General features: G+C 31.4%; 1 protein-coding gene across 1 annotated transcript in view; it reads left to right on the top strand.

The window, feature by feature from the left end:
• Positions 1-20,569, top strand: part of Kibra (kibra) — a 62,534-nt gene that overhangs the window by 2,998 nt on the left and 38,967 nt on the right. Inside the window, exons 2-3 of the mRNA XM_026634544.2 lie at positions 5,723-5,832; positions 17,415-17,509. Of these exons, the coding sequence (XP_026490329.1) occupies positions 5,723-5,832; positions 17,415-17,509 (205 nt within the window). The remainder of the gene's footprint in view (positions 1-5,722; positions 5,833-17,414; positions 17,510-20,569) is intronic.

Genomic DNA, 20,569 nt, shown 5'->3' with positions numbered 1-20,569 from the left:
ACTATATTGCCAATTTATTTTTATGTTTATGAATGCACACAAATTGTCATTGAGCCTTGGAATGCTAATAGATAAAAAAGTTATGTTTGGTAAAGAATGTATTACCAAATGCTATGTACGTAATCGATAGTCTGACGTTTTGTATTTAAGTGCAGTTCGATAAGCATTAAGTTTATTTGTTTAATATTCGGTGGATTTTATTGAGTTGTATAAAAATATGACGTCTAATGTTAATGACTATATAATTAATCATATTTCAGATTTATCTATGCAATTATTCGATAATAATGCTACACCACTACCGTTTATAATCAAATGAAACATTCCTCTGTTATCTGTTTGTCGTCACATGGCTATTTATTATTTACCTGCTATATCATTAGTATTTATTACGTTTATGCTTCGACTACGAACGCAATTATGAAAAATATACTTCATTAACTACAAATTAAATGATTCACGATCAAAATATATGAAAAGTACTGTTTGATGACGTCTGGGTTTTATGACGGAATTTTTGCTTGTTTTCATACTAGGTTTCACCAAAACATCAAGCTACGATAAATCTTAGAGCGATAGAGACCATAAAACTTATTTACTTAATTTGCATAAGCTTAGAGTTGTAGAGGCCGAACAAACTTGGTCAAGTGAAGAATGTTGCCCATACTCGTTTCCTCTTTAATTTTCGTCGCTTCATGCTTCATTTGACTTTCGTCTTTAATAAAATAGACTTAAAGTTACGTTTCCAATGCTAAGCCTTAAGGAGGTCTAATAAAAATTAAACTAATTTGTGCACTGGTGTCGGAAACGTTACTTTTGATTGGAAAGCAATTAATGTACCTAATTTAGTAAATGTCTAATGGTTAATATAAAAGATGAATATAGTATATATATGTATGATACGATGGCTATGTACGTGTAAGAATAGTGTAAACGTGTATAAATATTAAAGCAACAAAACAATAAATTTACTATCGATCATAGTTATTCTTATATTATATTGTTATATTTTTTATTCGAATCGAAATGATTTTTGCTATTTAGGAGTCACAAGTCAAAGCAATAGGTCAATAATTATTATTCTAATCCTTAGTTTTGAATAAATCATCGATGTATTTCAACGTGGGCGAAATATGCGACCATAACTGGATAACATTCTAATGTCTACCTTGTTCCATAAATGTACTTCGGTATTCGAGATTGTAGTGTTAAAATTGTGTAGGTACCAAGATTGTAATCGTATTGGTATGCAAACACCTGTACGATAAGATGATAGTGGCAAAGCTGGATTTTATTTAAGCCTTAAATATTAGTAAAGAAGCTCGTAATACTAGCATTTAATTATAAAAGATAATAAAGTATATCATCGCCTTATTATTAAAATTTTATTGAAAGACGAAACAGATTATAAGGTGACAAGAGAAACATTTTCTAAATACTGATTATAATTTGCCAAACAATGGACACCAGGAATTTCGTTCCTCGACAAACATTGACATTCATCGGGTTCCATTCATTCGATGGATACTGTTATCTTGTTGTTTAGTTTATGTTTAACTATTCTTTCCGGTCCCTACCGTTGCTCTAATAACATTGCCACATGAATGGAACGACTTAATACCAAACCTTATGTTTAACTTTCTATTGCTGAGAAAGTATCATTTGTAGAGTCGTGATGGTGTGGATAAACATTGTTATCAGCTATTAGAAGCATTTGTGTTTGAACTTAAGACCCTCGTTTTGAAAGGCTCAATATTTCAATGCGGCTATAGTGTTGAATGGCATATCGTGATATTAATTTCACTTGTCATATTAATATCAGCGCGCAATTGTTAATTTTAGGTGCAGCGTTCAGATGAAACAATGTAATACATATTTTGTTACGAATTCGATCTGAATGGTTGGAAATAAATTCTGTAGTTGTCTCTAAAAGCCATATACAGTGGTTTACTCACAGCACACAAGTTGTTTTATTTCCTTTTAGGCTTTATATTGACGATCAAAATTTGTAAAAATCGTGATGCACATTGTGTCGCATGCGTCCGCCGCCACCGTGACAAAGCCGGCTGGAATGCATCGTGATTCAGACAGAAACCTTATATATTCGATGCAATGTTTATGTAATCTACTACCCGTCTGTCCGTCACTTTAGATAGCTCTTAACGTTATAAATTACTAATTCAATTAATACTGGAATGTTAAGTAAACTTAAAGCTAGCCTACGCTTGGCTTTAATACAATTCATTGAAAGGATTATATTATTTTAATCTAACAGCCCCAAAGCCAAGCTTAAGACCTTGGTAAATTAAAACGACGTGTGTTTCAAGTCAACGCCACACGTTTGTTCTCACTTGACTTTGGAATGTCGTTTGTCAATGATCGAATAACGTATGACGTCATAACAATACATTAACTGCCATCACGCATACCATCGCACAGCATAATACAGCTTTCGAGCGAGTGCTGTGTCAATTTGGGGTATAAATTCAGTGATCGGTCATGACGTAAGCCGTTAAGAATGTTTATAACTGTGTGGTTACTTTAATGTACGCTTCGGTTCAAATACGTATTTTTATAACCACGTATTTGATCATCCGGTTGGCATGCTTCGTCGAACTGATTGCAACTTGTGTTTAATTTGATTATAACTGCGCTGTTCAGTTTGTGTCAGCGATTTGGAATGCGAGAGGAAATCACGTTGACCCCTAACACGCTTCCTTTTTCGGAACGGAAAGTCTAATATTGCTGTCTCTGTGTTTTGTTTAGATGTTAGCTGAATATACATTGCCATTAATAAGCTTATGACATAATATGATTGAAATATCGTTTTTAAGCCGTGCCAAAGTTAATAAAGATTCTGGAATAATCAAATTAAAATGTGATTTTTTCAGATGTCGAATGTATATTGTATTAACCACGCTATGCGGATTAAAATATTTCCCGAACGGATATTAATAGAATATAAGTAGGTGTGAGTGTCCGTCTGTCGGTCGTTCGATATGTGTGAGACAGCGTGGCACCGCCTCCGACCAGACGGGATCCAAGTTTTGTCGTAATCCAGGATTTGGTAATAGATGTTTAGATATTTTTGTGCTGATTATACGTTTTAAATAGTAATGTCGGTACAGTACGTTTTATGCGAATCCTTATCTTCTTTAAAAAAAGGGAAGGTCTTTGCCCAGCAGTGGGAAATTAACAAGCTTTAAACGTCACTAAACTAAACGACTTCTTTATATTATTGATAATTTTGATGCCTCGCTGAATAATTAAATATTTGTTTTCCACTATTCACTCAAAAGTTTATTTTATATATCCTAAATATTTTTATTTTTAGTAAGTATGTATAAAATGTATATAAATTCTTGGTTAAATAATCCAAAGCTGGTAGCAAGTTTCGCTTCTATTTGCGGATTGTGTCCGTACGTTGGCCTTCTTCGCGTCATATTCCAAAGACTGAGACTTCTACTAACAGAAGTAAACCTACTTTCCTTTGCTTTTATTTTTTTTTTATTGAAATTGTATGTTATATTAACAGAAAATATATTTAAATGCAATAACAGTTAAATATTTTATTGATTTAAGCTTTAATGTTTGTGCTTTTTACAACTTGCAGTCGTAAAAGTTAATGGATATTTCTATCGATGTATATATAAAAGACTCTTTAAGAAACTGATCCATAATAATTTGTACAATATCTTCTGTATCAAAACTTATATTTACTTATTGGAATACATTTTTTTTAGTTAAGCAACAAAGTATTGATATTATAATATTTTGATGACAAAAAACGCGTTCTTAAATATTATTTTAATTGAAAATAAATACGAAATCAAAATGAATGCAAAATAATTAAAAGCATAGCATCAGTACTTTTACTAATTTATAGATTATATTGTTCGCTCAAAATATGTGTCAAAATTTGGTTCCGATCGGTTGAAAATAGTATACGAAAACGAATGTCTGTGTAAAAGCTTTGTATGTGTGCGATTAGGGATTCCGTGACACGGGTCACCGTTTCCAAGAACGCGACTCGTCTTGATGTCCCGCTGACAGGACTGGTTTTGCCGTTCTACCACGACACGGCAACATTGTAAGATGCTACCATCTCTTTTACTCTTATGTAAAGAATGTGGTTGTCTCTTTCTACACGATGCAATGGATGCGCATACGCACGCGCCCTCTATACCCTCGCTCCGATAAGAGCGCTCTGTAATGTAATGGACGCCGAGCTTTCGGTAGCTGCTCGGAAGGAGTTACGAATTTCCATTGAAGATTTGCCGAGTATAGATTAAGTTGGCCAACGTATAACACGTTGCTCTCCTATACATATATATATTTTAAAATAACGAAATAACGTTAAAATATTATTATGTATTAGTAGTAAATAAATATACTAAGAAGTTCTAAGTTTTAAATGCAATTTATTATTAACATTTTTTCATCGAACTTAACATAATTTTTAAAGTACATAATAAGGTAATGTTATATTAAGGCGACACCTTATTATTGAATCTCGTGACTGGAAAATGTTACTCACAAAATATCAAATTAATGGAACACAATCGTCACGAGATTGTAACAATTTCAACAGACAAGGAAAAAATATCCCAAATCACCGGGGGATACTAGATAATTCAACATCGCCGTAAAAAGCGTCGAATTTAGAGACCGTTAAATGGATTGATTTATTTCGTCATACAGTAGTCGAAGTTCACTTTTTAAACCTGCCGTGGAATCATTCTTGAAACTTGTATCAAGTAGAGCAAGTTACTGGCGCCTGCACACCACGCCCAGCAAGCTCCCGGGCATCCAGTACCGGCTATCATTAATTGCTCTTGCTATTATCTGCACCTAGCTAGACCACATACTTGTAGTTCAAGAACGCCCTTTAATTTATCGTTGCAAGAATACACCTCCAGCTTTCTATAGCTGCGAAATTGCTTGTTTGTTTTAGAGCCATAAATGGGTTTATATGTAGATGATTTATTCATGCATTCACAAGTTAAATGAGATTCACATGTTGTGCGGAAATTATCTTTAATTTGCAATTAAAATAATGAAGTAATACCGATATTAAATTGTTTTACATTATAAAAGATGAAGTAATTTGCGATAATGTAGATGTTGTAATGAATTTATACCTGGATACTTTTTTACCTCAGAAAAACAGGTACTTTGGAAAGATGATCAAAATATACGGAAATCAAATACGTTGTACAAAAACACACATGTACAGAAGCTACCGCGCTTAGTGTATATAATTAAGTAACTAGTCAAAATTAGCCGGCTTAAGCTGGAAATAATTTCGGCGCTCGTTATTTTTATTTGGCTTTAATGATAGTAGTAGGAGTAATTTTAATAGGTTCGCCCCTTGATTTCGTGGGAAGTAATCATATTTCAAATTTGATTCATGGGAAATCTTTCTCTTTAAGACACATATAATTTTTCTGTAGAAATCTTCAAGTCGAAGTACAGACGAAATACGAAAAAAAGTATAGTGTAACAAGTTCGTTTAAAAGAAAAACACGTTGCGAAGTTTTGTTTTGGTCGTTGATTACGTATACTTTTTATGGTAGGAGTTATGTAAAACTGTATTGTACATTTTCATTTAGAAGAAATTTTGTTGCATAAAATCCGAGTTAATCGTATAACAAACGAGTTTGCTTCGTATCGTTTCAATTGAATGATTCTCAGTAGTGACAAGAAATAATCATTGTTTCAGATACACAAAGCCTCAAACATTCGCGGACTGCATCGGGAATGAGTTGCCTCTGGGATGGGAGGAGGCGTACGATCCTCAGATCGGTCCATATTACATCAATCATGTCAATCGTGAGTATCATTTTTATTGCCACTTCCCTTTAAATATTCTCGTTTACTTTCTTAAGAATCTTTATTTCCTTGAATGATTTACCAATCAAGGAAGTAGGGACGGGCCAAGCGTAGTACGTTTGGAAAGTTAAAGAGTTACTTTAATACACACTGGATATAGTATTTATACTAGGGAAAGCAAAATTCATTGTTACATACGCAAAATATTGTTTTGTACATTTTTTGTTATTTTACATCTTGAGTTTGATCTAATACATTATATTTTCTGAAATATATATGTTTATAGTAAAGAATGTCAGGAGTTGAAAATTAAGATTGCGCAAAACTGGACGCGTAGTGGACAAGTGACTGTAAAGTCGACGCTGACTTTAACCTTGATAATTATCTTAAGCTCACCAACGTATGAATTATATGTATAATTTCGACGAAGAATTTTTGAATATTTTTGATATGATTAATTTCGTTCGTATGATTAATACGACATTGTGAACGTTGTAAATAAAAGTAAGTCGAATGTTTACAGTATACTCTTAGCTCTGTAACAACAAGAAGTCTATCGGGTGCAACGAGTGTTATTTATGACTTTTGGATTATTCAGTACGTCGAGTGAAAAATGTTCGACGCGGGGGGCTTATGAAGGTCCTTGGTGCTTTAGTTATTCCGTATGAATTATGGAACAGTTTGATTTATGTCTAGCTTATAGAATTTTAGAAGCCTCACCGTGTACTCAGTACTTGAAGTCAAGTGATGTTTTTAGTAAAGGCCTTGCAAAAATAGATGGCGTTATGCTATATGTTGCTCTGTTATATTATGTCAATTGTTGTTGCCCCATTGGTCTAGTATCTAGTTTATAAGGCAGGTCACGAGGTCCTAGATTAAAATTACAAGACAAATTATTAATATATAATTGGATTTTTCGGTCAAAATATTCATAGCAGCTCCTAGCTTAGATTTTGGCAGTGATTTTTGTACCTTGGAAAGTACGTTAAATCTTGGAACCTACGTTCGTGCTGGATTACCGTTCTATCGGATTATGAGTTAGAGAGTTGAGAGTGCATCTGTGTTTGATCACACTTGTGTGCTATAATATTTGCTGTGCGCATGGCCAGTCTTCCTTGAGAATGACCGGAATCATTCGTAGTATTAAATTGCCATGATCGAACATGAGAATTTGTTTTGACAACGTGTTGTATTCATATAAGTTAGGGTACCATTTATTTATACTCAAACATGACATTTAGTTATAGTTTCTGAAAAAAAAATCAAATTAAAAACTAATGAGTACTTAACAGTCGTATGTTGTTTGTGAAATCTGTTCTAATTATGCAAAATAAAAAATAAAAAAAAAAACCTGACTGGTTCGGTTGCACACATCTTGAATGACAGGTGTTTTGTATGAGTAATATATTACATATATTATATTTATGTATGTATATATCGTACTATAACGTTACGATTTATGTAATAATATGACTGTACTTTCGAATTTTTCTTTCAATGTACATTATCCGTGCACAGCGTCAAAATAACATTCACATTTTTTCAATATTTATTGTAAACTATCCATTGGTTATTTATGAAATTAAATAAAAACTATCATATATATGTAACTGAGATCAATTATTGCGTGATATCTGAATCAAAAATAAAAAATAAAAAAAATCTTTATTCAAGTAGGCTCATGAAAGCACATTTGAATCGTCATGTTACAGTGTTGAATTAAATTTAATGCTAGCACCGGTTCGAAAAGTAGATTCTACCGAGAAGAACCGGTAAGAAACTCAATACCCTTTTCCACCATTATAATATCAGAATATGTCAATAAAGAAACGTTCTTTGTCAATGATTTTCTGTTATTACAACATGCGTTATCTGAGCAAGTGAAGAGCTAAACGCCTCAGAACAACTGATCGCAATGAATATACTAAATCTTAGATATTTATCGGCAGAGCCCAAGATGTTGGGTAAATCTTGATAAAAGTATGTTGTTGAGGGATAAAAGTATGTTGCAAAAATTAAAGGTCGCTATGGTATTGTTGGTTCACTTTCTTGTCTTAATAAGCTTCATACCATTTCTAACATACTATTCACTGGATAACGGTCTCACAGAACATTTCGCACGAAACGCACGCGCATTCTTTTGCATTATTTATGATCTGAGGATCTTTTTTACAATTTTCTGGATTATTTTAAATGACCAATATATTAACTGCGGTTTGTGTTTACTTAAATCAACAGAAATCAAAGGATTTTTTTTGTTTCTTTCCAAAATTCTATAACAAAATGTACTTGGATCTCACTTTAAATTGTTATTTGACAAGAAAATCAGTACTTACTCTTTTCCACCAACTAAATGTTACCTATGTTTAAATAATAATATATCAAGTAATACCAACACTGTATTATATTCGTCGTCACGATAGAACAATATATTACAATCTACTAAACATAAATAGGTAAATAAAAAATAAAGAAACAGCTATTATTTGTTATTAGTAGCTTAAACAGAATCAACAGACATACATATACTCGTACATATATAATATAATATATAATTACTAAACAAGATGGTGATTTCACTTAAGATTTTAAATCGAAACATGTTGGCGTAAATTGAGCCTTTATTTACGGTGTTGTCGCTGAGAGCACTACTCTCATAATTTAGACTCGTACATGCGTGTGCGCAGATTTCATTTGGATTTGTTGTATAGTCAGCAAACGAACAGCTAACCAAATTACATTCAGCATGGTCTTATTCTCGGCCATAGGGATCGACTTGAATTATTTATTTGAAAACATAATCAGTTCCTTTTAAGTACCATAGCAAAACTAAATTTAAAAGTCACTTATAAATGTTATCTGAATTAGGTATTTGCATGAGGTATTTATAGTATGTTTCTATAATCGTTAATAAAAGTGTGATATGAAAACACGTACACGCCGTTGATTTCATTTCGCTAAGATTTACGATAGTAGCAAAAATACCAATTGAGTAACGGGACTCGCCTGCCTTGAAGAGGTCCGGGTCAGGCGCTATCTTTTCTATTTTTGCTTACCTTTAAATCGCTATGGAATTCTTACTTAGTTTTCTATGTTTTACATTTTTTATTATTAATTTTATCGTGACGTTTGATCTTTTGTATCTATATTTAAAACGTTCTATTGATATTTTCAAATTCCCTATCGCAGGAATACTCATATTCTCCATCAACTTTACTCAATTCTTTTTCATCCTTCAACTCCGCTCTATTTAAAGGTGAATTTTAAATTTGTATGTACTATTCATAATCGAACGCTTCGATCTGAAGATAATTTACTTTTAATAATTCCTTCTCATTCGATTTCATTCTACACAAATTCCTTTACTGTTCAGGCTATATTCGTCTGTGGAACTCTCTTCCTGTTGAAGTAGGACGTGCACAATCACTTGCTTCAATTAAAACTATCTTGAAACAATACTATCTTGCACTTTAATGTTGTAATTAGTTCAAGAGAATTTTAGTTTTATTTTATATATAATTTATATCTAACGAGATACATACATATATGTATGCTTGTTATCTACCAGGTACTGTACATTATTTTATTTTAAATATATTATTATTTCACTGTAATGTATTCATATATTATGTTTATATCTGCCTTGTACACCCCTATTTCTTTATATATCTGTTTCTTTCCTTTACCCTAAGGTTGCCTGGAAGAGATCGCTGTTTAGCGATAAGGCCGCCTCTTGTGCATCTTTCTTAAATGTGATTCAACTTTATGTTTACTGGTGTACAATAAAGAGTATTTTGATTTTTGATTTGATTTTTTTTTTTTATTTCATAAATAATATACTTACACATTTAATGATTTTGTTCTAGTTCTGTATATGGATAGAGATCTATGGAGATAAACTTATTATTGTTTTTTTTTTTATTTACTTATTATGTTAACGGCACTAAGAATGTATTTTTTAAATTAAATGAACGTAACCATAAATTAGATTGTAAATAATCGATTGCTATCACATGACTTGATCTTTATTTCGTACATTTGTTAACCAGTGGTCAATTATTTCAATACCTAGGTAGCTTCCGTAGTAACCAGTTAGTAGGTTACAATTACTGTCTATCTTGTGTGTCTAGTGAGTAGTTTATAAGACCCCAAACCTAGATCTTGGATTCGAACCCCAAGTTGGATCAGTAAATTAGTCGCGAGAATTCTCAGTAGAAGCTTGGAGGCTGGAAGTTGGCAGAGCTTACGCTCCCGTACCTCACACAGCACGTATAGTCTGACCAGCGCCTGAAGTCTTTCCTGTCCTGTCTGATTTGCCATCTGATTATGAGAATACGAGAAAAGAGAGTAAATATATAAAAGCTACTCTCAAATCCTCAAATTAAGTAAGACAATCAGCTTTTCTTTTTATATAAGCAGGAAATGTTCCACTGCAGTCATCATCATCATCATCATTGTGGTGATGTTCGCTTGTTGCTTAATATTATATCATATCTGATATAACATTAATTAATTTCCTTTTAAGTTTTTAATCTTATAAATGATAAATAATAAAAAAAAACTGATACTTGAATATTGAAAATAGTTGCTAATTTAAGTTAAAAAACCCAAAGGCTATCAAAGGAACGCTGAATGAAAAAGTACCTTCTATTTTTTAATTAAATAAGTATTATCTTCCAAATAGCTACTCCTATTTTGATTTAGTATAAATTCATATCTAAATTTACATACGCAAAGTTGTTATTAAAAACTTCTTATAAATGTAAACTATTTGTTTTAATTAAATAATCAATTGAATAAATAAACAGTATTATTTATAATATATATTCTATTAAGATTCTATATAAGATTTTACTATTTTAAGAACCAGTGATGGCTCATTACTTACTTTAATGCAACTGCTCGTTAGTGTAATTATGATACCCTATCTTATAGTTAGCCCATTTTGCCTGGAGCTATTTTTTTGCATAAATTCTTGTCCGTAATAAGTTTTATACTTAATTCTCCTAGCATTCAGATTATATCTTGGTAGTACTCTTACAAATAATACCTCTTTGAACGCTTCGTTACTGGCGTCTGCTCCTGGAGTATTAAAAGATAATTAATTAATAATAACTTTGAAGTAAAAACTCCATAGAGTCATTACTGATTTATCAAACATTATAAATATCGGCTAATTGAGAAAGATGAGATATGTTTAATATATTAAAATTGGCTAATGATTTTGATGACATCGTTTTTAGATTCATTGGGATTGCAATGTCATTGAATTATAAAATCTAGCTTTAATGTATTTTTACAGTGAGTATGCATTTTCATAATTTCAATCAATACATAACACAATATAATCAGGTTGAGAGATTTTGTAAACAAAGTAATAAAATCATTTTAAAGATTCTTATGCAAATGAATACTGTATTGCTAGGAATTTCGTTTCGTACATTAAAATATTTTATGCGACCGCTCTGAATTAACTCGAGAGACGAAACACGATTAGTATTTGACATTTATATTGGTATAGCAAATTTGAAATCTATTTCTTCATCAGCCCATACGTATGTAAATTAGCACCTGACTCAATAAAATTTTAAAACTCTCAATATTATAAAATATATGAGCTCGGTTGTGGCAAGTGTGTGAACGTAAATTCGTATTTATGCCTTCTCCGTTTTGCATACTTAGTTTACTGCCTCGCGGTTTGTTATCGTGCTATGCAATCACCCCCTTACCTATTTTCTGCATACGCTTGCAATATTTATGTGTTGCATCTTCCTAGCTTTTATTTTTACGTGATTTAAACGTACCTTCATAAAATATCTGTTAATACACATTTTAATTTTTTTTAAATGCATTTCGTCTATCTCGTTTACTCATTACGTTCAATTAACACATAGGTACCTATTTAAATCAGGTCACAAGTTGATCACTTTACACGTTAACAAAATAGGTCAACCTAATTTTAACGATCATTCCAAATTGAAGAACTCATACTAAAATTGAATTTATTGTTAAACGAAATACATATGTGTTTTTTTAATGCTTTATTATATGTGTGGTCGTATTTAATAAGTTTTCCAAATACAAAGCTCATTGTTCGATATTCTTAAATATAATGCGTCTCACGTTCGATATTACTTTGATATCACTGTAATTTATTGTTTGTTTTATGGTTGGGACTATTTGTTTGGAATAATTTAATAGTTCGTGCATTATTGACACGATTTAATTTAAAATTTAAAACAAATGAAATTCTTTTGTACACCGACAGACGAACGCCATTTTTAACAAGCTCTTATTTCATTTTACCTTTATGTGGTGGGTTTATTCTCGCAATTGAATCACTACACACCACTGGCAATTTTACGTGCTTAAAATTAAATGACTGCTAACTCACAAACTCTCGTCTAATAGCAGGACTTTCTTAATTAAAAAAAAAAACGCACCATAATATTTTATAGACTGCAGGTTTGTAAGTAATCTACTAGACAAGTTCAGACGATGTAGTTGTCGAAGTCACAAGTAGTGAGTATAAAGTTATACAAAAGCATTTTATCAATATTTACATCTAATAATTGTGTACCAAGGCAAAGGCAAGCAATATCTCGGTAACTGTTCGAAGTCTACATTGTAACAACATTGATCTGATTTCCATAATTTATATATATCTTAAATAAATGAAGAGTTACACAATGTTCTGAGTGATACAATGTGTATACTAATTAACAAACTTAGTGTTATTAATTAGTCTTAATACACATATAATAAAATATATAATAAAAATATCGTTTCGTTTATTTTATGTGTCGAAATCTATGATAATCACTTAAGAAATCACATTTGTATAAATCGTTGATTTATATTATTGGTAGACTCAAGATATCTTCTTGTGACATTTTGTTTTAGCAATTAATTAATTTGCATCCTTGTCATTAGCGACGATGAGTCAACTTGCATTTATTAGCGAGTAACGGAAGTTTGCTCGGCGAATTAAATTCTTTATTAGAATAAGGTGATTCATTTGTTGTTCCTTATTATTATCTAGTTTAGTAGCGTTTTAGCGACCAACCGTTGGTGATTATAAATATTCACCATTCCTTACATCACCAACGCAAAACCAACGTTGGTAACTAAGTTATATATACTGGCACACTCGCCCTTCAAACCAGACCACAGGCATACCAAGTATAGCTGTTTGGCGTTGCAATATATGATAAGCCCTAGCACCGAGTAATTATGGGTAATTACAGTAGTTGTATAATGATTTAAAATAATGATAATTTTATATATTTAATACTTAAATTAACAGTACTAAATTCCTAAAGCCAACTTTAATGACATCAATATTTATATCTATGAAATTCAAAAGGAATTCATTGGCCTTATTATAACGACGTTAGCAATTTACGCTTTAGTTGGAGAATTATCAACAAGCTATTTTATCACAGCAAGTCCTTTTCCAGCTATTCGATCATCTAAAGCGCTTAAATATCTCGTTATTTCATCGTCTTGAATGTAGGTAGGTAATATTGTATTTCTATAAATTCCGTGACCGCTTTTGATGGTAGATATTCAATTGCCATTGTCTCTAATCTGATTTGAGTGGCAATCAGTTAGCCCCGGCCTTGTGTTGAGAATTGAGCATAATAATTGAAAGATCGTCCGCGCACTTTGGATGACACGAGGATGGAGAATGGGTTTGGAATGCAAGTATTATTCCATTAGTGATTTTTATTACCGTTGACGTTTCATTGTATCTCGTATGTCTGAACGTTTTTTCTTATCGTTGACGGTAAATTAATTTGGCACTTTTAAGTGTCAACACAATGCTGATTGTATATTTTCATCAATCATATGTTTTCTGATTTCGATAATATTTTTCATTTAAGGATCGTTTCGTTTTTTCGTAATATTTAAGTTCTGTTCAAATTTGTTTTGTATTTATTTTTTCATACTTGAATTCCATTCGTTTCTTTTATGTATGTTATGTTGTGTTTCGTTTTTTTTTTTTTTTTTTATCTACGCAAATAGTGTTCAAATATGTAGACAAACATGTTGAGATATGTTGTCGATTGTAAAAATTATCGTTTTTATTGTTTTATACGTTACCGAAAATATGATGTTTTATTGGTTCCAATTTCTTGTTTTAATGTTTTATTTTGAAACTTTAAATGTCATTTCGTGTTATATTTTTGTCTCGGAAGTAGGTTTACAATCGACATAGTATAAATACTACTTCAATTATATTTTAATTTTGGTATAAGCCCGGGTATCGAGACCTCGGATTATTTTTATTTACGTTTCAAATTCCACTGATTTTATGCATATTCCATAAGTATTATTAATTGTATTTTATGTTTTATGTACATTTTATTGCAACAAAATCTGCTTAATCTAGACTAAGCTTGTTTCGAATGCAATATTTATAATTACTTATTGTGTTTGATGAATAACATAAACATATAACATAATCAGCCTGTAAATTTCCCACTGCTGGGCTAAGGCCTCCTCTCCCGTTGAGGAGAAGGTTTGGAGCATATTCCACCACGCTGCTCCAATGCGGGTTGGTGGAATACACATGTGGCAGAATTTCGTTGAAATTAGACACATGCAGGTTTCCTCACGATGTTTTCCTTCACCGCCGAGCACGAGATGAATTATAAACACAAATTAAGCACATGAAAATTCAGTGGTGCCTGCCTGGGTTTGAACCCGAAATCATCGGTTAAGATCCACGCGTTCTAACCACTGGGCCATCTCGGCTCGATGAATAAGTATAGGCCGATTCATATAATTGTGATATTTCTTTGTGCCTGTTATCATGTGACGTTTTTATGTGTCAATTTAAATACAAACCTACGACGTTGTTAATCAAACAATATCAAAATAATTTTATTTAAATTACAGGATCTTTTGAATTTTCTCGATAGAATTTTCATTCTGAACCGTTTCTAGGTTTACATTTAATGATTTAACTCGTGTGTCTTGTTTAATGACTATTCGAAAGTACTCCCGAGAGCCTACTTGAATAAAATGTATACTGTAATGCTGTTCTATACTTACCTCGTATCTCACAAGTGAAATGTTGTATATCGACTACGGCGATACGAAATTTTGACTCGTGTATCCCTTAAATGTTATAATTATTACATTCAAAATCGCATATCATTTTGATTTTTGACATTTCACAATCGTTTTCTGTGGCCAGTTTCGAGTATGTTCCGATAGACCAAGAGTTTTGTTGTGATATAATTTTAATAATTCTATACAATTGATCCGCATGGTTTGCTCGGTAAACGTTCTTGCTCTGCTATTGTGTCTACGGCACTACGGCCTATCAAAAGTAAATATTTTTCAAATTCGTTCGATAATACTATAAATTAGCGCGTTCGAACGAACTTTTCAGCTTTATTATATAACTATAGATTCTTCTCATTATTGTTTCAGTGTGAAGTAACCCTAACAAAAAACAAAAATGAGTCCATGAAGCGTGATATCTGTCTTTATTGTTCAGTAGCCGATCGCACTGATTGGGTAATACTTTTACGATGATACCGATACAAAGATCGTATATCAATTAGTATAATAAAATATTAATAAGTAATGGAATTTATTTATTATAATTTAATTAACACAGAAGATATACATTTTATGATAAAATACTAGCGACATATAGGACACATATATTTTTTAAATAATTTTTAGCATTGAAAACTTTTTTTATATCAACCTCTTTGCACGCAATAACAATAATCTCGTAAAGTATTCTGTCTGTATTTCATAGAGTTGGTATTTATTACTATTTATGATCTTGTGAACAATAAATATAACTAATGATAGATACAAATTGGTTAAGACGTATGTAATGTAATCGTGAAAAATGTTAATAAGTTATTACTAACAGTTATTACTAACTTTATGGAAATAGAAGATTAATGAAATAAGAGTATGGACTCTTATGATTGGATGGGACGGCAATTTCATACGACCGAAAAGAGTTCAGGGGCAGGATCACCATTATTGTTGACTTGTGTACCGTGCTACAGTGATTCGAATATAATGAATTAAACAACACTTACAGAATAGATCTACTGTTTTTTTTTGTCCTAGACATCATGGTATATTGTATTTCTAGTATTATTATTTTTTTTTAATTTTACTTAAGTTATCTATTAAGGAACGCTTGCGTTCTGATCAACATCAAGCAGATGCGTCGAAATCACTTTGTTGAATGGTGGAACTGTAGACTTCCCGGAACATATCGAGTATTCCTCATCAAATAAATCTGATAAACCTGGAATGTTTAATAATAAAATAATAAACACTTAATACTTTTATTTAGTAGCAAACCATATTTTGTTTTTGTTTTATATTATGTATTTCAAACTTCTGAGACGGCGTTTCGATAATCAATACGTTCGAGGATTACAATTAAAATTAAAGACGCGTCACGTTTAGGCTCATTTAGTTACATGAAAGAAAAGAAAGATGCGATGATACGTAGAGAAAGAAAGAGAGCCATATATTTAAGCAGTTTCACGTCTATCATTTGTATAATAAGGTTAGATTATAATAATTACCCAACTCACATACCGAGAAACTACATATATGAAAAAGTCTAATTGCTTTGATATTTATCTATATTTTGAAACAAAATACATAATATATCAATAAAATATATATTTAAAAAATGTGATACCTGTATCATTGCATTATATTAAAATTTATATTAATTATCGAGGAGTTATTTTATCGTGCTATTAGGAAATGTTTTGTTGGAAATGCGTAAAACTCAAACGCTTATTCATGCCGATAACTTTTAACGATCATGTGATCGCGATTGTGAAATTATTTGAACATAATACGTGTTATTAATGATCTGTTGACGTGTTAATAACATACCTATTTTCAATTTTTTTTTGTTTAAATGAAATCCAGCCAGCACCACCTACGTTCTACCAGTGATTTTATTCTATTTGTTATTAGTTCCTAAGTACCTACATACAAACAAACACATTTTAAATATTTATAAGTATTTATTACAATTTTGCTACTGTTACTCATTTGAGTTAATATCAATTGGATGTAAAAAAAAATTGTGTAAGTTATAACATACTTACATCTTATTTACAATATGTCGGTGTGTCTATTTGTGGTTTTTATAACTATATCTATGACTATGTTATTTTCGACCGCTAAATATCATGAAATGTTGAAAAAATATATATATACTTTTAGAAGTTTACGTAGAAACAAAAATTTAGTTTAATGTTAAAAATACTCGTATTTAATTAAAGAGTTAATTATTTATTATATACGTAGATATATAATGCAACAATATACTTAATTGAATTTAAAAATTATAACAATATAAATCATAAACGAATGAGTTAGATCAATGTCGTATTGATATCTCAAATCGAATAGAACAGAAATAAAATCTGTTTCAAAGATTAAATGAATCGGTGACCGCATACATTACTATCTAAATGGCATTACTTAAATCTATAACCATTAATAATCTAACATTCGAAATGGTTTCTAATATTATTAATATATATAAAAAAAAAAAATGTCTTTTTCAGAGGTGACGCAGCTCGAAGACCCCAGGCTAGAATGGCTGAGCATTCAAGAAGCGATGCTAAGAGATTACCTCCATACTGCCCAGGAGGCTCTCGAGGTGAGTTATTAAATTTAACAATTGAATTAATGTTATGTAATAATCTCGACTCTTATCTCGCCCAGTGGTTAGAACGCGTGCATCTTAACCGATGATTTCGGGTTCAAACCCAGGCAGGCACCACTGAATTTTCATGTGCTCAATTTGTGTTTATAATTCATCTCGTGCTCGGCGGTGAATGTCTAATTTCAACGAAATTCTGCCACATGTGTATTCCACCAACCCGCATTCAAGCAGTGTGGTGGAATATGCTCCAAACCTTCTCCTCAAAGGAAGAGGAGGCCTTTAGCCCAGCAGTGGGAAATTTACAGGCTGCTAATGTATGTATGTAATAATACTCATGTAAAACATGACAAAATACCTCGGTGATATGTATAAACATTAGACTTCTTCATTACGCTATTGATGATTAAGAATCTATTAATTATGGTCATTAATAATCGTATCGTATGACCTGATTACGACTTACATAATTATCATATTATAATATCGATTAATCTATGGAAAATTTGCAGACGTTCAGTTTTTTTTTTTTTTTCTTATACGCTGTGCGGGTGTATTTTTGTATATCATTTATGATATCGCTTCGGTATTTTGATATAATTATGTTTCTATTTTTTCCATTTTAGTGCATTAAAATTTATTACACATGCCCCGTTACTTGTTAACGATAAACAAAATATATAGCTCCATCTAAACTCGACAAAGATTCAATTAATAGTCAACGTAATTTTTCTACTCATCCTTATCTAAATCTCGGAAGTCGGAAACCTGTTCCACTGCTCAATGAATCTTGGAAAGCAATTGACTTTTAGCGTAGCTGACATCATTTTCTCGTTTAGGTAGGCGACCTGTCATTCGATATTATTCGAAATTCATCCGACGGAATGTCGTAATTAAAATGAGATAATATCAATTTAATTGCAAGCTATCTTCAAAACGTACTCAAAACTACATTAGGTGATGCTCTCTCGGAGATAACAGAGGTATGCGATGGCTCTGATAACGAATGATAAGATAGGACTTATATTGTTTCCAATTGAATACGCAATAAGATATGAATATCATATATGAATACCGCTTATAAAGACAGAAGGAAATTATATTATACTAATTATTAATTATTGTAATTTATCTATTAATATATCAAAACATTAAATAGCTATGATATTACTCAGACCAGATACCATTAAGTTTATAAAGATCGTATGTGTACCAGTTTCTATGGAGTCATGTATCCGGATTATTTGAATCGTAATGGTCATGTAGTTCGCTAAATACATCACGTCTGACGTAAGTTCCAGGTATCATGTTATCATACATCTGTGTTACTTTAAAATCAAACACGATAAAGCTTATTATTAATCAGAATAGTGTCAGCTGATTCTTGCGATATAAATTTACGTTATATACGTTATAATGATCCTTTAATCATAGCTACATAAAATATTGTCATACAATGTTTATTTTTTCATTTCATATGTATTTTGTTCATGATCTTATCAACTTAAAAAATCATAGGAAATATATATACACCAGCATACCTTTCTTTTCGTGTAAGTTAAATATTCATCTGTCGTAAGCATCCAAATATGAAAAGATTTAAAAAAGAACATGATGTATATCAATTTTGACGTTAACACGTGACCTGACCTGACGCAGACGTAAGTGATAACCTGACAGACGTCAAATGATCGATAGGCAAGTAAACAAAAAGATTTAAAATCAGATGTTAATTCACCTTAGACCCCACTTTGCCAGATATCTTTGGAATGTGACCTTCGACCCCATTTCTATTATTATCGGGATTTATCTAATTCACTTGATCGAATAAGAATGTGTATGTTACTTATATGTATTCCAAGGATGTCTCATTTTTGGCTTTCAAAATTTTAAAGATTTACAATATATTTAGTACTAAAATGAGTGTATAGTTATAACAATTCTAGCATTCTTATTTTACCTCTACCAAATGTAAGAGGTCGAACTAGAAACTCAAGGGTTAACGTATCTAGAGGTCAAAAGTGTGACACTGATCAAGATCCAAGGTAGAAATATACCAAACTAAATAAATCGAAACAATTGAGCTACGAATTATTTTTTAATATAAATTTAGGAGTTTCACTCAGTGTACCCGAACAGTTGAAGTTTACTACAAATATTTGTTCACACACATGCAAATTATTTTCCGTCATCACGCAAAAACCACTGTTACAACCAATACATTAAGAACGATTTTCAAATGTACGAGATTGTTACCAAAATTGTGCATACTCGATGTGATAGGAATTTGCTAGATTTCGACCGGAAAAGCGTCGCATACCAACCGTATTTTTTCCGCTTTGTTGGTTTACAGTTAGTTCAACAATACTGTGAATCACAACGTACTGTATGGGAAGAAGAGTATTTGTATTTAATGTATGCGTCGAGATTTCCCAGCGGATTGAAGATGTTGATCTTAATCGAAGGTCACGTACTAGCATTACTGAGTTTTTAAGTATTCAATTTGTATTTGGAATTCTTCGCATGATTGGTGAAGGTAGGAACGTAATCCGCACATAATCCACAATACTCTACATACATATGTCCTCCGTAGTAAATGATTTAATTATTAAGACCATGTTATTCCTTGAAAGTCAAATAATATTAAATTAACAAGCGAAAATGTGAATTTGGGCACACAAGTGTTTGACGAGAGAGGTTATAAACGACGATATATTTTTATTTCCATGAACATCGCTTATGCAAGACTGTTTGGATATTAAAATTAATATAAACATTGGCTGAACGGAGTCGACCTTCGATAGGCTTAAAAGTTGTCGCACTTCAACTTGTTACTCGTTTACAAATAATCATGTTATTACAACAATTTCCACTGTCAATAATGCAGGTAAGTCGCTTAGTGTGAACAATTAATTTAATAGAAGATGTAAAATAGTTTTAAGAATTTTCTATAATGGATTTCTTTTAATAGTAAGTCTTAGATCGTTATGAAATTCCATGGCTTTTAAAATTTCACTCAACTATAATTAAGTTCTCCTTTCTACACGCATAGTACTC

This window comes from Vanessa tameamea, chromosome 22 (assembly GCF_037043105.1).
Source record: "Vanessa tameamea isolate UH-Manoa-2023 chromosome 22, ilVanTame1 primary haplotype, whole genome shotgun sequence".
NCBI lineage: Eukaryota > Metazoa > Arthropoda > Insecta > Lepidoptera > Nymphalidae > Vanessa > Vanessa tameamea.
This window is presented reverse-complemented; position numbering and strand designations above follow the sequence as displayed.